At 42.3% G+C, this 26,170-nt stretch overlaps 1 protein-coding gene across 2 annotated transcripts in view; it reads right to left on the reverse strand.

Moving 5' to 3' along the window:
* Window positions 1-1,573: 1,573 nt before the first annotated feature.
* Window positions 1,574-26,170, reverse strand: part of LOC311057930 (synaptogyrin-1-like) — a gene marked incomplete at its 3' end in the record, with an annotated part of 27,181 nt that continues 2,584 nt past the window's right edge. Inside the window, exons 3-5 of one of the 2 annotated variants that reach the window (XM_084075133.1) lie at window positions 7,099-7,336; window positions 4,569-4,714; window positions 1,574-1,819 (exon numbers count right to left, since the gene is read on the reverse strand). In XM_084075133.1, the coding sequence (XP_083931259.1) occupies window positions 1,574-1,819; window positions 4,569-4,714; window positions 7,099-7,336 (630 nt within the window). Of the gene's footprint in view, window positions 1,820-3,655; window positions 4,093-4,568; window positions 4,715-7,098; window positions 7,337-26,170 lie in introns of those variants that run through there. The other variant, XM_084075134.1, reaches the window with a different exon arrangement.

Raw genomic sequence — 26,170 nt, forward strand, 5'->3', positions numbered from 1 at the left:
AGCTTATTGATATTCTTTCATAGGCCTACTGGCCTGAAATATATGAGATAGTACCTGTGTTTCAGTGGGGACTAACCCACTGCACGCCAGCATTAAGATATTACCTGTGACAGACACACAAGTTTTGTTCGCGGTTTTACGTGCTTGAGCACAAAAAGATGAAAGAATTTACAGTAGCTATATTTCTGCTGTAAGGCTAGAGAAAGGTAACTGTGATACTATGCGTTGGGTACAATATGTGTTGCCCTGTGTTAGTTCAATTTTGCTTGGCAGTCAACACTAAGGCAACAGTCAAGGAAAGAAAAGTGTGTTGTTCGTCTGACAAACAAGAAACACATTAGTCTCACAGCTGCCTATATGCTCTCTCACACCCAAAGAAAGAAAAGGTTAGACATTAAAGGCAGATTTATACTCCTCCATAGGAAGAAGTATAAATCAGGTTTAATTGTCCTTACACTCATCAACATGCTCAGTGTTTAGGTTAAAATATTTCAAAACAAAGCTACTTATGCTATAGCCAAAACCTTCTGGGGATTATCGTCTGATATGCAACAGCAGTTGCCTTGCCTGGGTAGATGAACTATAATGCACCACTTACTGTAGGAATTCTGTCAACTGTCTGAAACTAGTGTATGTTCTAAATCTAAACCATTGTGCTGTGTATGTTTTCTTTCATGTGTACCTGTGCGTGTACACGTGCACATGTTCTTGCTTGTACATGTGTTGTCTGTATTTCAATGCTGATCCTGGTCAGATAGCATGGCAATAGTTGACCTCAGAGGATGAAGGCAATGTGGTCACAAGCAACGATCTGCAACACGGTGACCCGTCTTCCTAACCCCCATTTATACTTCGTTGTACGACGGTGTGGAGCGCCGGCAATAGCCAATCTACAAGCTCATAACATGTTGCGGATGCAACATGTTGTGAGCTTATAGATTGGCTATATTCGGCTATATTATATGTATGACGGAGCATAAATTGGGCATTACACCACCAACCCCTCCCCAACAGAACTCTCACTGGCACTTAACTCCCCAAATCCTAAGCATGGATTTGACATCCCTCTATTCTATCTCCAGTACAGATGAAAATCAACTTCTTCCGGCTACCGACTGACTGACTGACTCCTGAAGTAATCAGAATCTTCAACCCTTCATATGTTATGGGTAAAGTCGCCTGAAAACCTCTGACTAGAGATCTAGCCTCCATCGTTTTTGTACTATAGCAGTGGTTCTCAAAGTGGGGCCCAGGGACCCCTCAGGGTTCCTTGAGGGGGTTCGAAAAAGGACCCTTACATGTCTATATAACTCTGAGAGTGTACAAATGCAACCAAATGGACCCGTACGGGTCCATTTGGTTCCATTTGTACACTCTCAGAGTTATGGGGGTCCTTGAAATTAAAAAGCTTGAGAACCACTGTATACTATAGCAATCAGTGGAGCAATTGCAAACAAAACGTGCAAACCCTAATTCAGTGTCTATGGGCTACTTCACCCTTAAGCTCCTCCCCCTCTCTTATAACTCTACCTCCCCCCAACCCAACCCACCCTCTCTAAGCCCCCCCCCCCCCTCAGTAGTCCTGCCTCTGGTAGCCACCGGTGCCATCAAAGGCCCCTTCGCTGTTGGCCTGCTGCGCTCCTCCTGGGCTCTCCGTGTCTTCACCTCCGGTGTACGAGGTGTAGGGGGCTCCTTCTCCTCCTCCTCCTGCTGCTGCTGCTGCCGCTGGGTCCTGGCTGGGGTCCGTGTACTCCCCTGAGAACAGGGCCGAGTCGGCCCCCAGCTTGTACCTCTGGAAGCCCAGGAATGACTGAACAGCCTTGGGGGATGGATGGAGGGATGGACAGACAGACAGGTGCCGGAAGCAGATGGATGGATGGATGGATGGAACAGGTATGGATAAAAGGATAGATTGGAAACAGGGGGTGTGAGCAGGTTTGAGAAGGTATTATGGCAGAGATGTTGGGAGTTAAACAATACAAGTGGAAAGAGAGAGAGAGAACAAAGAGAGAGAGAAGCAGAAGTTGATTAGTTGGCAAGAAAGTTAGCAAAGCTTGTTAGATAGCTTCAGTCATTAAGACGTATGTTAGTTCTCATGCAGTATAAAATGTATTTATCTGTTCTTTGCGGCTCTATAATAGGATTTGCCACTTTGAACAACACCGGATAAAGGGACAGTGCAATTAAGCTGTGGCTGTGTGCATGATTAAACAACCGAGGCACAGCACTGTCAAACACCTCACATCTCACTGTGGAGAGATAATTAGAGGTCTTTCAACATAAAGAGAGAGAGAGAGAGAGAGAGAGAGAGAGAGAGAGAGAGAGAGAGAGAGAGAGAGAGAGAGAGAGAGAGTGAGAGGGAGAGAGAGAGAGAGAGAGAGAGAGAGAGAGAGAGAGAAATACATTTTCAGATAACAATGCTGCTGATTTACGCCCAAAGTGTCTATTGGTACCAGGATGCTGCTTCATTGCTCTTCAGATGTACTGGTGTGTCTAAACCAGTGGTTTTCAACCTTTTCTGGATCAGGGGCCCATTGAAAATCTGATGGCCCACCCATCTGACCACTTAGTGGTGGGCTGTGTGGATTTTCAGAGCATGTTTATTTAAATGATCAATACATCGATTGTGTTCCGGCTTGGATCAATGGACGTAGTATACTTTAAGTTCCTTTTTATCAGTATCACAATGAAAACACTTTTTTTTTAATTTTTTTTTCTATAATAATGTTATATATTAATACAATGATTTGATGATGATGTTTTTCCAATTATTTGGAGGCCCACTTGCAGTATCCTCACGGCCCACCAACGGGCCCCGGCCCACAGGTTGAGAATCGCTGGTCTTATTTTAAGCACGTCATTAAAGGTGAACATATCTGAGGAATCTTCAAAAAATAACTGATCTACAAGCTCACAAAGAGTTGCAATGTGATGGGTTGTCAGCTGTGAAAATCATTGACACTCTCAACCTAATAGGTCCTATTAGGTTGAAACATTCATTGATTGCTGTCTGTTTTCTGGCCCCCATAAGTTACAGACCTGTAAGACCCCTCACACTTAGGGAATGACCTACAGACCTGCAACAGGGTTGTCAGGCGTCATCCCTAAGCCTATACCACTTGTGCAAGGACGCGCTGTGATTGGCCAGTAGCCACTTTGAGTGGCAGCTGGGGCAAACGCTCTCGCCAAAACATGATTTACGATTCTGTGCCTATCAGTGCATTACTCGGACGCCGCTGAGTCGGCTCAAGCGAACTTTGCAACGTTCGGCACGGCTACTTGCTCGCTTTAGCTAGCTCGGCGGTGCCGAGTTAGCTTGAAACAGCGCGCCTCTGTCGCGGTCAAAAAATATTATCGGCCAAAAGAATTGTCTGCAGTTGTTGTTGTAGGAGAGAGGCAGTTCCGCGTGCGCCACAGAAGCAGGCCGTGGTTATAGCACAAGCGGTATAGGCTTTAGTATGTCGCTTGACAGACAGGAGATTGAAATCAACATATACCTTCAGCTATACCTTCAGCCTTTGTTGTCTTAATCATTAACCATTTAAAACAGATTCATAATTCGCCATACGACAGTGTCGCACAGTGCATCACAACACATTATGAGCTTGTAGATCTGCTATAGTCCCTGCGTGACACCGGCCTATATAATGGCATGCCCAAAATAGGGACATTAGGGTTAATGTGGTTAAAAAACATTATTTTTTACAAGGTAGCTACTGTATATAGGCTTTTTATTTACCAAAAATCAAGACAAAATCTGTAAAAGTCATTATGAAAGTCAAATAAAACACAAGTTTAAGGCGAGACAGCATAACATCAAACATTTCCTCCAAACTCCATTAAAATAGTGTAACAGACAGGGTAATGAGAGCCCTGCCTTTCTGATACTATACAGTAGTGTCAGTCACAGGGCTGTGTGTGTGTGTGTGTGTGGTGCAGGTAAAGAGGGCTACAGCAGCAGAGGAAGACAGGGTTATGACAGCACAGTCATCAGACTAGAGGAAGATGAGGCTGGGAGGGGAACAGTTTGTTGTACTCCTCTTCAAATGATACAGTCTTTAACTTATCCAGCGAGAAGAGAGTCTGTGCACCCTGCGGAGGAATATGTACACACACACATACAGTATGAATGCCAATGCACACGTTCACGCGCAGGTGCTCACATGCGTACGAGTGTGCTCACACCACTACCACGCACGCACACACAGTGGTGGAAAAAGTACTCAATTTTTTTACTTAAGTAAAAGTATCAATACTGCAATGTAGAAATACTCTGTTACAAGTAAAAGTCCGGAATTCAAAATGTACTTGTGTAAAAGCACAAAGGTATTGGTATCAAACTACTTTTGTTAAAAAAAAAGTAGAAAGTACTCATTATGCAGAATGTCCTATTTCACAAGTTTACAAATGTATAAAATATAATAAACACACACACACACACACACACACACACACACACACACACACACACACACACACACACACACACACACACACACACACACACACACACACACACACACACACACACACACACACACACACACACACACACACAGAGCTCTTACCCAGGTAAAGATTGAGAAGAAGGAGAATGTGATAGCGGCCCTGGCAGCGTCCCCTCCCTCTCTCAGGGGGTTGTCCTCAGGGTTGGCCACCTGCCACTGATTGGCCAGGAAGCAGAATCCCACAAACCACATGAAGGACCAGAACGCTAGGGGGCGAGAGAGAGAGAGAGAGAGAGAGAGAGAGTGTGAGAGAGAGAGAGAGAGAGAGAGAGAGAGAGAGAGAGAGAGAGAGAGAGAGAGAGAGAGAAGGTGGAGAGCACAGCATTTAAAAAAGGCTACATTTCCTCATCATTTCACGTCTGCTCCACAGAGTGTACAAGAGTACAAGAAAGGAAGTAGATAGTAGATACCACAGGGTTGAGGTCTAACAGTCTTAACATGTAACAGCATAGCAGTAACAGCATAGCAGTCATCTGATGTTTGTTTAACACCATATTTAACACAGTAACCATGTAGTGTTTCACTATTTTAGTTGTCTAGTTGGTACGTTGACATTTTATGAGTGTATTCATTATTGATTAAATATTCTCTTTATGTCTCTGCCCCCCCCCCCCCCCCCCTCCCACACAACAACCCAAAAACACAAGGAACCACAATGGAAATACATTCTCAAGCTTTTCTGAGTTTGATCCTTTTAACAGATATGCACAGATACAGTATATGTCCATGTATATACAATTTTATCATTAAAAACATCAATTAAACAATCATACAAAGTCTTGCATAGCTAGACGATCGGTCTGGTGACATCTAAATTGAATCCTAAGAAGTGCCCTTTCCTGAATCCTAAAGTCTATTTAAATTCAATTCTTTTAACTCTATGTTTTAACTCAGTTTTAACCCCTCTAATGAATTTAGATGACAGCAGACACATTGGTAGGCAGAGATCTCCGATAATCTTGCATGAGACTAACACAAAGCATTCGCTAACTGTATCATCATTTGTACTGACGTTCTCCTGAAGTAAAAAGAAACACATTTATTAAATTGCATACTGTCAGAGGTTTAGAAAATGTAAATTGGTGAAATTTCTAAAGATGCAATCATGTGATTTGTGAGCTTTTAGATCTGCTATTTGTGGCGCACGACACCGTTATACGACGGAGCAAATTAAGCATCAGAGAGACAATAGAGAAACTTATCATTAAGCGACTATCTTGTCATTGTCTCAGTCAGGTCACTTCAACACAGTGAAGTATTGTGATGACACGATGAAGCACCATGTGTCTCAGAGCTTGTTAGGATTCAGGGACGTTACAAACTCACACAGCACATGAATGACCGTGTTAATGATCAGAGTTTGACAATATTTTATTCCCCTTTATTATTATTGAAGACTCTTCAAATATGACTTGTCTCTCTCCTCTCTCTCTCTCTCTCTCTCTCGCTCTCTCGCTCTCTCTCTCTCTCTCTCTCTCTCTCTCTCTCTCTCTCTCTCTCTGGCTAGGTCATCATGTTTCAGCCTCCCACCAAGGAGGCCCTGATTGTTTTGGCGATGGGTTCAGTGTGACTGCTGAAGTAATATAATCTCCAAATGGAGACAAATTGTAGGAAATTATCACGCACAATTGATAGGATATACAGTGCAGCTGTATGTATGTATCAGGATCAGTTGCATTGATTCCGGTACTAAATGGACATGTTGTTTCTGTTCTGTTCTGCCACCCATCACTAATTTACTGATCATTCTTTCAAGTCTGTCCAATATCTCTTCATTCTCCAATGCATTAAAGCATTTATATGTAGAGGAGTGTATTTCAGACATCAAGGTCTCCTTGTCTTACTTGGGCTAATGGATTACAACAGAAGATTGTCCATGGCAGACGTGTTTTTACATTCTGGAAATACTGTTTTATTTAGGCGAGGAGTGGCACCTCGCTAGAGGCAGGAGGCACATGTTTTAACTCATAATTATGCTTGGGACGTGCCCAGCACTGCATCATTTTTTACCTCCAATCTATCTTTGATATTCTTGATACTATAAAGTTCTTGAGCAACATTAGCCCATTCTCCCTATTTCACAATAAAGTTTCACCACTGGATGTATCTCTGAATGAAGTCAAATCCAACACACTGGCCTTTTGCACTCTATTAGCCAGGCGACTGATTCTTTTCAAATGGACTTTACCACCACTATTTGTTTTCAAAGGATCTAAGAGGTCATGAAATATCTGCATGTAGAAGATAATGTAAGATAGATAGATAGATAGATGTGTATGGGTGCATGTGTATGTACGCTATGTGTCTCCCCCCCCCCCCTCCATCAATGTTATCGTCTTTCCATAATTTTCTATTCTTTAAATATTGCTACAAGTATAGTATTTTCTTGGTACAGGTCTGAGGGGTGGGTGTGTTTGGGAGTTGATGCTCTGTCTTGTTTAATTAGTATAATTTGAAAATATTTAATAAAAATACCATGTTTTTTTTTTTTAAACCACACCGACTCTCTTGTAGACGGCTTGACTCTGAGGAGCAGTGCCATAAAAATAGGGATTCAAATAATAACGGAGGATGGAAAGTAGTTATTTACCTGATACACCGACATCGGCCAGCACAGCTTTCTTGCGGTCTTTGACGCTGCTGATCTGGGGGAAGTAGACGTCCAGGGCCAGGAAGGCCACACAGCACAGGAAGGCCATGGAGCCCATGAAGACGCCATAGTTACAGGCATTCTGGTTGCGGTTGAAGATGCAGAACTCCTCCACCTCATCGGGACGGTTGGTGTAGCCCTCGTTGGCGATGCAGCCGAAGATTACAATGGAGAAGAGCTGGAGAGAGAGGAAGGAAGCACCACACGATAAGCGGTCAAAAGGAGACACATCACTATAGAATACAAGACGCAGCAGCGTCAGCAGACAGTGAAACAAAGAAAAGACCACAGAACTCTCAAACGGGATCAAAAGCCAAGGAATAAAGTCGAGATTTAAAAGTCTCGATGGTGAGGGCCAGTTTGATATGGGAGGGGAGCTCATTCCATAATTTTGGGGGCTACTACTGAAAGGGCTCGGTCACCAAAGGCCTATGTTCTCAAGATCCTATCTTCCCCGCACCCTATGTTCACAGGTGTTCTCATGTGCCCTGGGGTCCTACACTATGTTCTCAGGATCCCATGTTCCCAGGGTCCTATAAAGGTTGGGGTTAACATAGGGCTGAGGGAACCTAACATCTTAAATCACAGCTGTACACACTAAAATCATCAGCGCTACTTAACTCTGAGAGTGTGCAAATGTAACTAAATGGACCCTTATTGGTACATTTGGTTACAAATCAAATGAATTTACACTGAAAATACGTATGTTTTTCTTTCCATGGATATTCATTAAAGAAGTCAACAAAATGGAGTCAATCGATGGATCAGTTACTATGCAACCAGTGGATTCCTCTCCTCTCCTCTCCTCTCGTCTCAGTGGGACACATTTAGATTTTTAATATGCGATACCACGCACGCACGCGCGCACACACACACACACACACACACACACACACACACACACACACACACAAAGAGAGTATTAGTATTCTTGCCCAGCTCTCTGTTTTGTACATCCGTTGATAATGGAGAGGATCAGGCAACACACGCCCACTGACAAAAAGTGTAAAAACCTCTAGGGGCCTTGTTATGCCGGCAGCATTGGATTAGAACGAGGCTGTGTGTGTGTGTGCGTGTGTGTGTGTGTGTGTGTGTGTGTGTGTGTGTGTGTGTGTGTGTGTGTGTGTGTGTGTGTGTGTGTGTGTCTGTGTGTGTGTGTGTGTGTGTGTGTGTGTGTGTCTGTGTGTCTGTGTGTCTGTGTAAACAATGCACCTACTGTAAAATGTACTCTCGTCAATAGTGATATTAGTTTAGTGTTGTTGAGTGATTGTTTCCAAATATCTGTGCAAATGTGTGTGTGTGTGTGTGTGTGTGTGTGTGTGTGTGTGTGTGTGTGTGTGTGTGTGTGTGTGTGTGTGTGTGTGTGTAAATAGAATAATAAGCCTGGGGCAGATGGTTTGGTTTGCCCAGCTGTATAGTTGCGTGCGTGCGTGCGTGTGCTGCTCGCATGCACGTACGGGTGTGCATGTGTGACAAGTGACGGATGCAAACAGTGCAGACAAGAGTCTTTTAAATAATGACTCACGGCTCAAACTAACAAGAACAAGAGAGGAACTAAGTGTGTATAGAATGTCTGAAGGACTCAGTCAGAACGTCATCTATATGTCTGCCTTAAAGGGATGCACTTAATACCTATCTTTTATCACTGCTTGAACAACAAAACAATTATCTATTTCTAAGTATTGTGTGTGATAACTAATATAACTAATAACTAATTGTAGCAAGTGGTGTCCGGGTTAAGCATTGGTCAGATGAGATGGGACAGTTGTTGAGATAAAGCTGCGCTTGTTTCCGATTCATCTTCTCCGTTAATACGTTCTTTATTCAATAGGTGGAGAGAGGGCACAGGAGGGCCATCAACCTCTAATAGCCTTATTACTTCATCATAAAATGAGTAGAAGAGTTCTGCAAAGCTTGCAGAACTGCTATTTTTCTCTATTTTGAGACAGATTTATGAACATTTTAAAGCATTTTTCTTCCTATAATGACAAGCCCAAAATAGGGACACCAGGGTTGAAAGTGGTAAAAGCAGATGTGTTGTTGACCTACATTACCTACTGTTATCTGTCACTTCCGAGCAGCAAGCTGTATTTTGAGTTTGACGCTGTTGTTTTGTTTTCCTGAGAGGACACAAAAGACGCATCAGCTCTTCTCCTGTCCAGCTATTCACTTTGTAAAATGATGCCCATGCAGCATAATATTAATATTTAGATGGGGTTGTGTAACTGTAAACAGTTGCCCTGAGGCCATGAGGCAGTGAGGATACGCTTGCGAGATCATTTGTGTGCAAGGGTGGAAGAATAGCACTTTCCCTCGCTCTTGTAAGTGTTGTAGTTGTAGCAGGTGACATCTGCCACAAGGACACCATCAACAAGGTGGCACTTCCGTCCCTTCCAGTAGGGACGGCCAAGTAGGTCTAATATCTGTGCCTTTCAGTCTGGCTGCAGCCATGTCCCAATCACTGGACCATCTGTTCGTACGAACATTGTTTGTCTAGATATGTGTTGAACTAGTGCTGCTGTTCCTTCTATCTCACTGATGTTAATTTAAGAACAACACATGTAACCAAATGGACCCTTACATGTCTATTTGGTTACATTTGTACACTCTCAAAGTTATGAATGGATACATTATCACTGGTAAGAACAATAATTCTTCTGACTGTAATGTTGCCACAGCTGTATTGTAAGTGCATGTAAGTGACAATAAAAAAAGCATTCTATTCCTACTATGATTTGATACCTTTTCTATCACCTATTGCTTATGTTGTGGAACTTAGGACTGCAGGCTAATATATCAACTGGTGAGATAAATCAATAACTGAGTGAATACATAATCACTCTGTTGTTCTCTTTATTGTAAAAAAGAAAAGAAAAGACCTAGAAACAGTCTGCACACCAACAAGGCTATACAAAGTGTCTTTCCAAACGCTATTTCACATCAACATTTATGCATATCATCTACCTCCAGCTGTGTGGTTAACCACATCTTGTCAACCTCCACTGAACTCAGAGCTACCAGCTCCAATCCCCTAAATCTAGGTATTAACGTCACAAAACCTACACATTGCTGTGTACACACCCATATAACCACAGTTGTTGTTGGTAAATGTCCAACTACCTTACTGCTACTGTTGCAATTCTCACAGATTAGTATTTTTCAGTAGTAGTCCCCACAGCTGTCATGGCGGGGCCCCTTTTCACAATGCCACATACCAATTAATAACGGAAGATTCAATGAAAGGAATAGTTTTGGTTCCCGTGGAACTGTCCCACTGTACATCGAAACATGACAACTGAACTTATAACTTATAATTATTACTATTATTATTTTAAAAGTCATACTGTTTATGATTCATTTTAGTAGTCTGTGTTGGTGTTACCAGTTACCGCTTGTAGCTCCGTTTTGTTGATATTGTTGCTGTCGGGCAGAAATCTCTATATTCTAACTTTTGTGTTTTTTCGTAACTTAACACACTACTTTATCATACTGCAGCGTCACACAAAGGAATGCTGTAGGGTCCCAGCGCCCTAGGATATTTTGGAACTCAACAACACCTTGTCAGAAAAAATACATTCTAAAATACATAAATAACTACATTTTCGGTACATTATCGATGCCTCCATAATTTTGGCACAAGTGTGCGGAGGCAGACACTCGCAAATAAAACATAGTGTTTAATAGTATTACTTTTGTTGTAACTGACAAAGTTACGACTTTAAGGTGGCAAATTATGATACGGAATAAAAGGCAGACCAGTAATATCCTACAGAATGTACATGACAACAGCAGCTGACATTGTGGTTCTTGTCATATAATGGCAAAATGAAAGGGTCTGCTGCAACCAATGACAACCTTTCTTCTCACTTCATCTTCCCGATATCTCTCTCTCCCCATCCTCTCTCTATCCCCCTCTCTCTCCCTCTCTCCGTCATCCTCCCCCCCCCCACCTCTCTCTACCTCTCTCTCCTCCATTCTCTCTCTCTCTCTCTATCTCTCTCTCTCTCTCTCTCTCTGCTCTGTGTGTTGTCTCCCTTCCATAAGTGGCATTCATGGATGGATGGCTGGATGGATGCATGGCTGGATGGGTGGATAGGTGGATGGATGGGTGGATGGATGGGGGGGGGGGTTGTGATGACTCACACCACCTATCCATCCACGACTCATCTCGTTAAGAAGAGAGGTGGAGGGATGGTGAGATGGACAGATGGCAGGATGGAGGGGAAGAGAGGAGGAGAATGATGGGGCCAGAGGGGGCGCTATTTTTAGACAGGCTGCATCATAACTGCCACCACGTCTTCTCCCGTTCCTCTCTCTCTCTGCTCATTATTGGTTATGCTTCTGCCCACAGGGGGCTCTGGAGAGAACACACACACACACACACACACACACACACACACACACACACACACACACACACACACACACACACACACACACACACACACACACACACACACACACACACACACACACACACACACACACACACACACACACACACACACAATCTCCCTGTATTGCTCCATATACAGTTGCTGACTTCCTTATGAAACATCATGATTCATGCCACAAGCCATGATGTATACTGCCCTTACACACACGCACGCACGCACGCACGCACACACACACACACACACACACACACACACCCACACACACACACACACACACACACACACACACACACACACAAATACGCACGCACCATTGAAATAATGTGGAGAGAGAGAGGGAGAGAGAGAGAGAGAGAGAGAGATAGTGAGATGTCTCACCTCTGTTGGCGTTTTTAAAGACACTGACAATCAATCCTCCTAATTATGGTAGACACATTTTTGCCATGAATTAAAAATGCAATTTTCAAGAATACATACGTATATTTCAAGAATATGTATAACACAGTTGGTAACACAAGTCTGAAATTGGTTGTTCACCATCTGATCATGACAGAATGGATGGGACCGCCAAAGCGACCGTGACCATGATTACAGATCCCATAATGGAATTGCACTGATTGTAATGGACACTTTATTTGTTTTGGGGCGGGATACGGTACGGTGAGGACACTGTAACCTTGTGTCGTTGTTTTTCTGCATAGTGCAGGATAGTTGAATACTGTTGTTCTGTATTGACGGTGCTTCTTATTGTTTTTCTTGCCTTTGTATTGCTGTATACGACAGTACTTTCCTTACTCTGTTCCTGTAATTCTGTAACTCTTAACTGCTGCTGTGCTGCCTCTGAAATTCCCCCGCAGGATCAATAAAGGTATTTATCTATCTATCTATCAATCTATCTATAGAGTTTGATTGACCAACCCAGTGAGGAGAAGAATGGATGAGAAGGGATGGACAGAGTTTTTAGCCTGGAATCCAGACGGAGGCGCTCGTTCAGCGTTTTGTTTTTCTTCACTTCGCTTGTCCGTCTGGCTATCATCCTGTTTGAGCCGGATTTCCAAATGTCACCAATTAACGCAGGCAAATCAGAAAGTGACTCGAATTTTACATTGGAAGGCTCTGTCCCGCCCCGCCCACTGACCTTTAGATTGGAAGCCAATAGTCCTGCCCCGCACCACAGACCAATCAGAAGCCGTGGCTCCTGGGTGCCCGTCCCGCCTTGCTCCGCCCCTTGGAAATAGCATGATTTCCAGACTGAAGTGAAGTGAGAGAAAAAAATCTGACGAACGGAGCGAAACAGTCTGGATTACAGGCTACACAGTTTTAATTGAGTGACAAGAGTTCACAAAAATTTAAAAAATATATTTTCATCAGTCCCTGCCTGCGAAAATCTCCACTGTCTCTCCCTAACCTCACGTCACCAGGCTTTCCACCACGGAGGAAAGCCTGGTATTCATTATAAAACTGAGCCGTGTGATCCGGTTTAGAAAAAAGGAAAAAAACTATCGTGTTCTGGTGGTGTGTTCCGGTTGGCGTCACACTGTTTTTGTTCCCCACATAATTTTGGAGGTGCACGCCGCTGTAGGTTCTGGTGGTGGGTTCCGGCAGCCTGATGACGGAAAGTTATTTCCGCTCCAGACCAGATCAGAAACCCGAAAATGGTATTGATCCCAGGCTAGTCTCTCCCTGCATATGCCGGTGGTTAATGTCCATGCAGAATTTCAGACCAATTTTGTTCAACCCACTAAGGAGAAACATTGACTGAGGACAGACAGATGGACTGACGGATTGACAGAGTTTTCTGTATTTTATAGTAGGATAGTAGGATTAAAAGCAACCATAATCCAAGAGTGCAAGAGATCAAGAGTCCTGAAAAAAAATTAATACAATATTTACGTGACCCTAGCTTGATCGCTGGAGAATACCAAGCCATGCTGTTTGACGTTTTGATTTGGCTGCAGAAGAGATCAAGTGAGTGTGTTTAACAATGGCATTGACACTGACACCTGTAGTCCTGCAGGTTATTATGGTGCAGCGCAAATAGATTCCATAATCCCCTGTGATGGCCTGGAGGGAAACAACCTCATCCCCGGGGGTCTCCCTGTCTCTCCCATTCTCCTTTCCTGTCTCTCTCTCTCTCTCTCTCTCTCTCAGTAAGATGCACAGACACACATAGAGATAAAGAATTGTGTCCTGCATGGCCAAATTGATTGGGTTTCATGAAGACGCCCTCTTCATGGTTACAGTTGCCTTCGCTGTCACATGGCAGTCAAGAGGGCCTACTGAATGACTGTGCTATTTCTCTGGTTGCTAGCTGACACGCTGCCTCGCTGTGTCGCCCTTCAGCAGCACTGGACTGCCACTTGACAGCCCAGTGTCCCTGTGTTCACCGAACCAACACTCAGTGGTGGAAAAAGCACTCACATGTTTTACTTGAGTAAAAGTATCAATACTGCCATGTAGAAATACACGTAAATGTCTGGAATTCAAAACAAAAGTATTGGCATCAAATGTATTAGGTAGTAGAAAGTACTAATTATGTAGAATGTCCCATGTTTTTAAATGTGTAAAATGTATAAAAATCATTTGAAAATAGCAGATCCACAAGCTCATGCGTCATATCGCAACGCATAGTGAGCTTGTAGATCGACTATTTTCAAATGGACGAAATGTAAAGGGCTGAAGTGGGTAATGTATGTTTTCATAATGATAATCAAAATCTACAAAGTAACTAGTAACTAAAGTTTGCATTGAAGTAAGAAGAATACAATATTTTCCTCTGAGATGTAGTGGAGTAGAAGTAAAAGTATTGAACATTGGTAAAGACTCCAAAGTAAAAATAGCTCAACATTTTACTTGAGTACATGTACTTAGTTACTTTAGTTTACTCCACTGCACGGAACCAACCCTTCACGACACTGTTCCTCCAGCAGCACTAACCCTTCAATTTACACTCAGTTGAAACTGTAAATACAAATAGGCCCAATTAAGGACTAATGTTTATGAAATGCCGACCTGTTAGACAGTTACCATTTGGACCACAACAGAACATAATACCCAAGCACAATAATAGCCATCTTCTTTTTTCTTCAAATATCAATAAGGAAACTCCAACTTGTCTGAGCTCTTAAGTGGTAGCACCACTGCCATTCAAAGAACCTGTTAAGCCCTTATATTAGTGGTTCTCAAACCTTTGTGGCTCAGGGCACCCCTGCAAATAACTTTTTCATGCACAGCACCCCTGAATTACATTGTTACTTTATAGCACCTTTCATTTGGTCATATTATGGTACGTAAATATGTAAATCTTCCCCCTAAGATATAGTATGTCACAAGGAAAACTTGGTTGAATATCCGTTGCCATTAGGACAGATTGAAACTAACTTCATGCTTGATGTTTGAACCTCTTGAACCCTATTGAGTCAGTCAGCAGTACTGACTCGATAGGGTTCAAGAGGTTCAAACATCAAGCATGAAGTTAGTTTCAATCTGTCCTAATGTACTACAGTACAGTGACCGCAGTGTTAATGCTGAATAGAATGGTGATGGTGAATACACTACAGCCTTCATGCAGACTGTCAGAGTCAGAATCTGTACGGTATTGTGCTGGTGTTACCCCAGGGCATAACCCATTAAGACCTGAGGCCGATTCTACAAATGCCCTCTAAATCAGTGGTTCTCACACACTTTCAAGATTTTTCAAAAATGTTCAAAAATAGCAGATGTACAAGCTCGCAGAGCGTCACGAGTGAGCTTGTAGATCTGCTGTTTTTGAATAGCCAACGCAAAAATACTAAATGACACAGATACTTTCCCGGTTTTAATGGTTTAAAGGCGTAATACAGTATAACAAAACAAGGAGTACATTTTCCATTCATTACCCTTCATGCAGCAGTCATCATCAGTCACTGGAGTAGTGTGGTGGTGTTTGCCTGCAGGAACACACCGCCATCTCGCTGTATTTTGATGTTGTTTTGATAACGGGGATGTTTTTGGGCTGCCAAAACAAACAGTCAAAACACCAAAATACAGCAAGAGGGCAATGTGTTTCTGCAGGTATAAACACCACCACACTACTTCAGTGGCTAATATCTGTGGTATAGAGGGAAACTTTTTTTTAAAATTGTTTTGTTATGTAAACACAGGGCAAAGTTGGGGCAGATTAATCTATCACTAGTCCATACCCGGGGATTGTGAGCCCCCCAAACTATATGCAGGCTTTTGGGTTATGTGCTCATAGTTACACTTTAGGAGAGGAAGCTGCTCATGTCATCCTGTGGTGTGGTGTGTGTGTGACAACACTGTCATTTACGACCCGGCGTCGAAGCGTGTCAATGTGTGAGCATGTGCTATGGAAATGATATGCTCAGCTCAGAAAAGGATGTCTGAGGACACAGGCGCTAAATCAAACTCCTTTATAACTTTGTACCGCTGTTGCCGTTCTCTGTGTGGCGTTGTGGCCATGACAACAGAGCGTCAGAGCCCGTAGCGGGGACTCTCAGCCGTTTAAATAAAAACACTATTAAACAGTTTTGATTTGGGGGAAGTGAAAAAACGGGCTTCCTCACTGTCTACATGTGCTAAAAGGTCAATGCCTGTGTGCAAGTTAAGGTGAAAGCTCAACCCATTGAGGGAGAAAAATGCAGATCAGACAGACGGGTTCATCAGTTCAATGACATGCATCCCATGTCTATAATGCATTATACACATATGTTATTATGAGAATTATGCTTATAACACTGTATAATTATAGTTATATGCACTTATAAATACTCATAATGATTTATAACAATAATCATTATAAAGCATTTTAGAATGACTTATAAAGTCAAGTATTATAATACTTCATAATTGCTAAGCACCGGCAGAAAAGCTTTATCGCATATTATTTTTAAACGCACTTCTCCATCATTCCATTAATCGGAAACGTAATCGATAGAATAATCTCTAAGAAGATAATCGATAGTTGTAGCACGTGTGTTTTCTTTCAGTTTATCAGGCTCAGGCTCAGAGAAAAGGAGTCCCCTTCCTGCCTGGTCTCTACCAGGTTGATAGTATCACCGGCTGCTCAGTTATCTGCACCACCTGCTTCTTCCCTCGCCCATAGAGACACAGTAAGGAGATGAGCCATGTGACACTAATGCGGAGACTTATGTGAATCCCCTCCACACCATCCCCCTTTCTTCTGCCTGCAGCGTGTGTGTGTGTGTGTGTGTGTGTGTGTGTGTGTGTGTGTGTGTTCTCTCTCAGCCTCTCTGAGCCCTTAGACAGCTAGATCACAAGGTTGCTGCTGCTGAAGAAAGCGGGCATTGTGGAGGACACCACGTGGGGTCCTGCTTGGTCTTGTGATCATCAGAAGGTCACTTACGCACGGCAAATTAGAGGCCGCCGGTGTAGCCAAAAGTGTGTGTGCGTGTTTGTGTGTCTTATTTCTTTTAAAACACAACTAAAGACCTCTCCTTTGCCTTTGACTGAGTAACGTTTCTTTTTTCTTTTTCTTTCTCTTCTTTATTTATGTGTTTACTTCTTTAGTTTTATGCATCCTAATGATATTGTATAATTGTGTTTCCTTTGCTTGATGTTCTGTGTAAAGCAGTGGTTCTCAAACTTTTTCATGTCAAGGACCCCCAAATTGACACTTATTAGCCCACGGACCCCCATTTGAAAATATAAGCCAGGGACCCCCGTAAGATTAGATTTTTACGGCTCTCAGCAGTGATTCTCTACCATTTTAATTTCAATTTGACATGCATTAGGGCTACGGAGTACGGACCCCCATTTAATGGCATTTATATCTCTGGGACCCCAATTTATATTGTAAAATCAAAGTTAATGTAACTCTGAGAGTGTACAAATGGAACCAAATGGACCCGTTAGGGTCCATTTGGTTCCATTTGTACACTCTCAGAGTTACAGACCCATAAGGGTCCATTTGGTAGGTTCCTATCCATCATTTAGCAAGTACCCCTGGGGGTCCCCGGACCCCACTTTGAGAACCAATGGTGTAAAGCACATTGAATTGATACTACAATATAAAAACATTCCGTTACGAGGCCTGCATCGGCTGCATCCAAAATCTAACTTGAGTAAAAGTACAAATGTATTGGCATCAACATATACCTACAGTACTACTGACATTTTTCTAAAAATGTCAACCTTTTTGACAATAGACGATCTACAAGCTCACAAGGTATTGAATTGTGATGCGTTGTGAGCTCGTAGATATTTTTGAATAGCCAAAGTATAAAATAAAGCACTGTATATTTGTACTAGTAGTCTGAGTAACTTAAAGCTGTAAAATAATTGTAGTAGAGTAAAAACTACAACATTTGCCTCTGAGATGTAGTGGAGTAGAAGTATGAACCGTAAAAATTGTACTTAGGTACTTTTTCCACTACAGTAAATAAAATGAGTTCTGTGCGACTGCGTTCATGTGCGTGTGTGCATGCATGCGCATGTCTGTGCAAATGTGTGTGTGCATGTGTGAATGTATGCAAGTGTCGTATATTGGTCCATTGATCAGACAGGAAAAACACTATTCCATAACTATTCCCTGAGTGCAAGAAGAACAAGGATCCAGTTTAAAAGAGGGTTTGTCAATATAAATGCTTTTATTTCTACAGACGTTGACACCTGCATTGCCAATCACAGAGTGTACCTGAATCACCAAAACATTGCACTTTATACACTGTTACCTTCTGCAACAAGGGGCTAGGTGGTTTAAGCCCAGCCCCCAATTCATGTAGGCCTATCACAAATCAAATACATGAATACTGAAAGGGTCGTGGCCGAGCCCCCGCAAACACTCTGGTATAACATTAGCATGTTCTTACAATGTGCTACCTTGTCTTATTTCCAATTATCAAACTTTACTTTTACACAAAGGCTGGTTTAGTATTTCTTGTTCAACATCTCTTAAGCTTCAAATTCACACACATTATACATTCACAATTGCAAACAGCAGTTAGAAATACAATGAGTCAACAAAGACAACAGTTACTTTAAGACAGAATATTTTCCTTAAATGACATTTCTCTTTGTTAACCATACTAGTCATAGTTATCAAGACTTTAATCATTTTAACTACACACTGCAGACCTAAGACTGAAGAATAATAAAATTGTATATATTTGACTGTTTAGCCATCTTGACCTGGCTCCCATCACTACACATTTGCTGCCTGTGACCTATGCCCAGGAAGGAGTAATGATTACTCTGATTAGTTTAAATGAATACAAAAGACTTCTTCTGATAATCAAGACAAGACAGAGGTTGTCAATGCCTCTGAACCAAGGAACAAAAGGTTTATCAAAATGACTGTTGTGCCTCTCACCTCTTACCTGGACTCTACAATGGCCAGGAACTCTGAACTGATTGCATTACAGCTGAGCCCACACAAAGTTGGGTGAAATCTCTCTCTGGCTTACATTATTTGACCAAAGGTCAAACTCAGTCCCAAATACAAACCTTGTGTTTTACCAATTAAATGGAATATCATAAAAATACATGTTCTCATGTTTGAAATGCTACTTTTAGTTCTGGATATACCATACAAGCAACATCCAATATCTCCCAATCAAATAAACATAGAAATATGGCAGCAGGCTGTGTGCAGGCAGAATGTATAGTTGACTGTGCAGAGATGCATGTACAGCACAGTAGCACACTGCACACTACTGCCATTCAGCAGGTTTTCCATATATCACTCCATTCGGATCAATCAAGCTGGTTGTGAATGATTTAAAACAGCTGCTGTATTGATTAACCCATTCAATCCGGAAACGCATCTCTGTCATTTTAGATTTATTTGGCTATACAAAAAACAGCAGATGTGCAACGAGTGCTGCGCTATGAGCTTGTAGATCTACTATTTTTGAAAAATCGAGAACAATTTTGAAATAGTATACAGTATATACATTTTTAACTTTTTATTGCTTCTGGGGGTCCTTATTATTATTTTGAGATGGGGGGGGGGGGGGGGGGGGGTCCACGGACAAATACATATCATTTTGGGTGGTCCTTGACTTGAAAAAGTTTGAGAACCACTGATATTATAGCAACATAAGTATTTTTTACAAAACAACTGTTAGGATTTAGAAATCATTTGTAGAATCCCCAGAAGCAGTTAAAAAATGCTCGCTTTAAAGAACATGTATATTCAAAGATTTGCACAAATTGTTCAAGACTTTTCAAAATAAATTGCAGATCTACAAGCTCACTCAAAAAGTAGCCCAAAGTATAAAATAATGGTTATAGCTAAAATTCTAAAATGAACACAGTACGCGTTCCCGGATTGATTGGGTTAAAAATCATTTTGGCTCCTGTATGAAGAGCAGACACCTGACCTGGCCACATGGCATTCACACACATACACTCATATGCAGTGGTGGATTTAAACTTTTTGTGTTTTTTCCCTACCCTACTTGATCATACCAATACGTCGCACACAAGTATCAAAAATAGCAGATCTACAAGCTCGAGCTTGAGCTTGTCGATCTGATATTTTTGCTACGTTTGAATTTGAATCCTGAAAATTACCAGCTTTGGACAGAGCTTTGGATGAGGTTTCCACCCGACAGAGACAATTTACTCTCTGCTATTTACTATAATCTACTATTTTCAAAAATAGAATTGTCATATTTTGTAATATCTTCAAAAAACATGTGTATAAGTTATTTTACTTTTGGCACTTGATGTGAATAATTATGTAATGTACTCAAGTATAGGTTTTACTTATAACAGAGTGGTATTGCCTCTGTACCTTACTTAAGTAACAAGTCAGAGTATTTCTTTCACAATTGCCAATATTATGCATGAACACACGCATGCACGCACATACGCACGCACACGCACGCACACACACGCACACGCACACGCACACGCACACACACACACACACACACACACACACACACACACACACACACACACAAAAGACCCCAAAAAACAACACTGCAGACCAAAACACTGGAACACAGTAATATCCCGAGTGTTAATTGAACTAACTGTATAAACAATGGTCAGAGTGTTCTTTAGAGAACATTAAAGTGGACTCATAGGTCAGGTCAGTGGTTCCCAAACGTTTTCATGTGAAGGACCCCCAGATTAGGGGGTTGTTCAAATGATTCAAATAGCCTATGTATATAGGGTTAAAGTGGTTAAAGTGATCATACCATGTTAACCACGTTAACCCTATAAATAGGGTTAAAGTGGTTAAAGTGGTTTTGATGTTACATTAACCCATTTAGACCTGAGGCCGACTTTAAAAACATCTTCTAAATCCTAACCTAAGTTTTCTCAAAAATGTGAAATTTGTATTAAAAAAAATGGTATGCTGGCTATTCAAAAATAGCAGATATACAATGTCACAGCGTGTCACTTTGTGCCAGGCTGCGAGCTTGTACATCTGCTATTTTTGACAAACAATGTTTGTAAAATGAATTTATGCATTTTTGCTTTTTACATAAATCTTCTCTTCTGAGGGTCCCTGGAACAAAACATTTTCAGATGGGGTTCCATGGCCAAATATATATCAATTTGGGGGTCCTCGACAAAAAGAAAAAAGAGAACCACTAGGTTAGGTCACCTAACGGCTTGAGACTGGACCCTACTGTATGACAGCGTTGTACTGAGTGTCCTCAGCATGTACACCTGAAGGAAAGGACGGTGCAGTAATAGTTGCCATATAACACTATTATGCACTAGCTGCATTCATTTAAATGGAATTAGTCTCAGGCTTCTGCACACTCATGCACAACAACGTGGCTGAACTGTAGAATAATCCAGGTACAGCCACATGCATTTTGTGTGTGTGTGTGTGTGTGTGTGCGTGTGCGTGTGCGTGTGCGTGTGCGTGTGCGTGTGCGTGTGCGTGTGCGTGTGCGTGTGCGTGTGCGTGTGCGTGTGCATGTGCATGTGCATGTGCACTTATACTGACTGTCTGCAGCAGTGCGTTGGTCTGGACTGTGGGGATATCTGATTGCTGCCGTCACCATGGTAGCAGTTGCTCATATAATTCCATGATGTGCGTGCGTGCGTGCGTGCGTGCGTGCGTGCGTGCGTGCGTGCGTGCGTGCGTGTGTTTACACAGGAGAAAAGGGAAAGAGGTAAGTAAAGTATAGCTATAGATAGACAGACAGACAGACAGACAGACAGACAGACAGACAGACAGATGCAGGCACAGATGAGTACATAAGTTGAGGGCACCACCCTGACCTTCCATTTATCCTATCTACACTTCTCATCATTTATCTTGCACTGTTCTCCTTGTCTTCTAAAAGGTATGATTTGCTCTTTCTCTTGCTCTCCCAACTCTCACTCTCTCACTCTCTCACTTCACTTAGTCACTCCCCTCTCTGTCTCTCCTTGTCCTCTAGTCTAAGTGCACTGGATCCAGAACTCAAAGTCTTTACAGCACACCTCCGTGAGAACATTTCATTCTTAACCACCGTTTTAAACCCTGAATATTTCGTTCAATTGGATCCCACAGGGGTCTATCTTTAGACCCCTCATTTTCTCCCTCTAAACCAATAAGCTCTTAGCTGAAATTAACAGATCTACAATATCTGCTATTTTCGGTTAATGTATGCCTATTTTCACCAAATGTTCGCCAATTATGCCCAGAATATGGACGCTAGGGTTCAAGTGATTAACATTTGATTTAAATGATCATAGAGTACCAGACAAGTATGTACTTGTTACCATTATGAAAATACAACAACAGCCAAAACGAGGTGAATTCCATTGATCTGACACTACAGTATCTTAACTGTACTGTACTGTTGCAGTTAAAGCTGCACTCTGTAACTTTCCTCTTCTACCCTGAATTCTAACCCGGTTTCCTGAGCAAGTGCTGACATTTTTTTAACCATGAGCTAATAGAGCCTGCCTGCTTGCTCAGGGGATAAATTGAATCTTGACCATCAGGTCAAAATTTGTGTCCGATCTTGTCTACGCGAGACGTGACCTTTGACACGATCTAAATATCTCAATAGAAGAGCAGGGAGACAAACTAAAACCACCCCGATTGTATAAGTCATATTGTATTAACAAGCAAACAAACACATCCATGCTGACTCCATCCGACTGCTAAGAATATACTGCTTGAAATCATTACCAAGCTCTGTGTCAGAATTCTGACAAGTGGGTGCTAAGTGTAGTGTAGTGTGTGTGTGTGTGTGTGTGTGTGTGTGTGTGTGTGTGTGTGTGTGTGTGTGTGTGTGTGTGTGTGTGGCAAGAAGATGAAAGAATGCAGTGCATTATTTGTGTGCATGCTAATCTAACTCTTCAAAGTAACCTGTAACTAAAGCTGTCAAATAATTGTAGTGGAGTCAAAAGTGCAATATTTGCCTCTGAGATGTTAGTGGAGTAGAAGTATAAAGTATTGAAAAATGTACATACTCAAGTAAATTTCAAGCACCTCAAAATTGTTCTTAAGTAGGCTACAGTAAATGTTACTTTGCACCGCTGTGCGTGCGTGCGTGCGTGCGTGCGTGCGTGCGTGCGTGACTGTGTGTGCCTGCGTGTATGTATGTCATCAGTATTGAGTGCACATTGAAATATTAAAATACTATGCTAACGCCTCGCGATGCAACACGTTGTGAGCTTGTAGATCTGCTATTTTCGCCATAATTGAAGTAGGAGAGTCAGTGGTTAAGTAAGTGGTAAGTGAGTAAGTGGTTAATGCAGTACTTTTTGCCTTCCTAGAAATTTAGTGGATTCAAAAGTACAATACTTGTCTTTGAAACGTAGTGGAGTCATCCAAATATAGTATCCAAAAATACTCAAGTCAAGTACAGATAATCAAATAATTTACTTAGGCAAAGTAGAAAGTACTCAAGTAACTTTGCTTGGTTACTGTCCAGGGCAGGCTGGTGGTAGAGTATGGACTTAACCTGTCAGAATATGATGTAACACAAAATGATAATGACTTTTGGGTGGAAACCTCATTATGTCCAAAACTGTTACTTTTCAGGATTCAAATTCAAAAACAGTATGAACATGCAGGGCATTAATTTACAAATATGGAGATAAGAGGTTTCTACCCGACAGCAACGATATGTTGTGACTAAGGAAGAGTACTGTACCTGATAGCTAATGTGGAAACAGCTCTATCCTCTGGGATCCATTATTATTATCTCCGCCAGGCCGGATTGGCCAGAGGCAGGGGTTTGCTTTTGCCCCTGTGTGTGTGTGTGTGTGTGTGTGTGTGTGTGTGTGTGTGTGTGTGTGTGTGGGGGGGCGGGGGGGGGGGGGGGGGGTGTGTGGGGGGTGTCTGTGTGTGAGTCTGTAAATCCGAAACTAATCTCAGAAACTATTTGATCAATCAGTGCCAAACTTCTCTTGCAGGCTGAACCGTAGGTCATACAATAAAACAAAATATATATACCCTGGATTTCTTGGACCATGACACAGTTTTCCATATAGGTCACGCTCATTTTATATTTATGGATTTTCTACCATTTTTCATTTTCTTCAAATCATCCATGGAGTCAAGTGATAAATATGTATCATACAGATTCTTGATATTCCATATAAGCTATAATTGACTACTAAACTATGTCAAAGCCTATCCTATATCACAATTGCGATGTGAGTGTGACAAACCGGATGCCACGTATGTGTGGGTGTCACAAACATGTCAAATTGATTTGATTGGCCAAGAGGAGGTCACAATCTTGACATCCGTATTTGATTAGCTAAGCTTCAAGTGACATAGTGCTCTCATCAGCGCTACTTGATTTTCAGGCCACAAAACCGCCTGAAAATCTAGTTTTACAAAATAAGGTCAGAAATCCTGAACTTGTCTGCCAATCAACCCCAAATGTGAATCACATATTGAGGGGCCTCTACACAACACAGTGCCCAAAGCGATTTCACTTAGACCCATAGAGATAGACAATTCCATACAATTTGGTCCCCACATGATTTTTTTTTGGGGGGGGGGGTCCCCAGATGACAGTGGAGTGACAATTTAAGGACTTTTAAGACCTTTTTAATACCTACAAATAAAAGAAAGAAAAAAAAACTGGTCAAACATTGGCCAAATTGTCAAATAATATAAGAAAGAGGCAACATCTTTGAAAATAGATTTGCCTTGCAACGAGAGGTGTTGTGAGCTTGTAGATCGGCTATTCCCCCCCCCCCCACAATATTTATCTGTGGAACCGAGTCAAACTAAATGTAATGCCTCAACTCCTACAATTCCAAGTGCTTGTCAGGGTGGGGGGTCCTCAGTTCAAATATGATTATTTTGGGGGGGTCACAGCCTGAAAAGGTTGTAGTAGAAACGCTATCTCCCCACTGCAGCTTCTCTGGGTCCTAGTTGTTGTTCTGTCTCTATGTGTAACTCTCCCTCTCTGTTTATCTAGCTAGCTAGCTAATGAGCTTCCTCTCTCTCTCCACTGTGTCTGTCACCTCTCCATGTCTTCACACCCTGCCTGCCATGCATGCATCATCACAAAACACAGCAGCCTGACTCCCTGAGGCCACTAAAGCCTCAGTTATATATACTCTGTTGTCCCACGCTGGTGTCGCTTGTAGTCAACTTAAGAGTTGATCTACAATGTCCCAACACACACATTATTTTCTATTTGATAGAAAAACAGAGAATAGAGAGAGATACTGTCTGCTCATGATTATGGTCTCACCTCCAATGTGTTCCTGTTGATAACATCACATCTCTCACTGTGGCCAGTTTGTTGGCCGCCACAAAAGGACGTGAGTGACAGGACATTTTTGTTCTGTGCTTGCCTGTGGGTGTGTATTTGTGTGTGGCAGTACTCTGACAGTACTCTGATCTTTTACAATGTAACTTTTTTTTCTGAATAAAATGTATTTTTTAGCGGTGCCAACCGCTCTATACGTGGCTTTGACTCCGTGTCCGTCCGTCCGTCCGTCGTCCGTATGAGCCTGGGATGAGCACGGCAAAGAAGAAACACATACAAACACACACGCACACACAGACACACACACACACACATGCACGTGGACACTGCCTATGTCATCTCTCCTCTCATTGCCCACACGTACCACTGGTTATCAAAGAGGGGTCCAGGGACCCCCAACGTATGTTATGTCCGAGCACGGGATGAGCACGGGATTTTAAACAGCTATAACTCCAGTTCGCAGCATGCCACCAACTCCAACTTTGCAATGTGGACTTAGACCACCAATAGGGACGAGCACGAATTGCTGAAGTTCTCAATGAGGGGTCCAGGGACCCCCTGCCCCCGTATGAGCACGGGATGAGCACGGGATTTTAAACAGCTATAACTCCAGTTTGCAGCATGCCACCAAGTCCACATTTGGTATGTGGACTTAGACCACCAATAGGCACGAGCATGCATTGATGACGTTATGAAAGAGGGGTCCAGGGACCCCCAGCGCCCGTATGAGCATGGGATGAGCACGGGATTTTACAGAGCTATAACTCCACTTTGCAGCATGCCAGCAAGTCCACATTTGGTATGTGGACTTAGACCACCAATAGGGACCAGCATGAATTGCTCAAGCCCCGCCCCCTCTGTCTTCCCATTGGCTGGCCTTCAAACAGCCATAACTCAAGTTCGCAGCATGCTATGGAGTACAAATTTTGTACATGGACTAAAGCCAGCAAT

The sequence above is a fragment of the Gymnoscopelus microlampas genome (genome assembly GCF_963454915.1).
Source record: "Gymnoscopelus microlampas genome assembly, chromosome: 2".
Taxonomy (NCBI): Eukaryota; Metazoa; Chordata; class Actinopteri; order Myctophiformes; family Myctophidae; genus Gymnoscopelus; species Gymnoscopelus microlampas.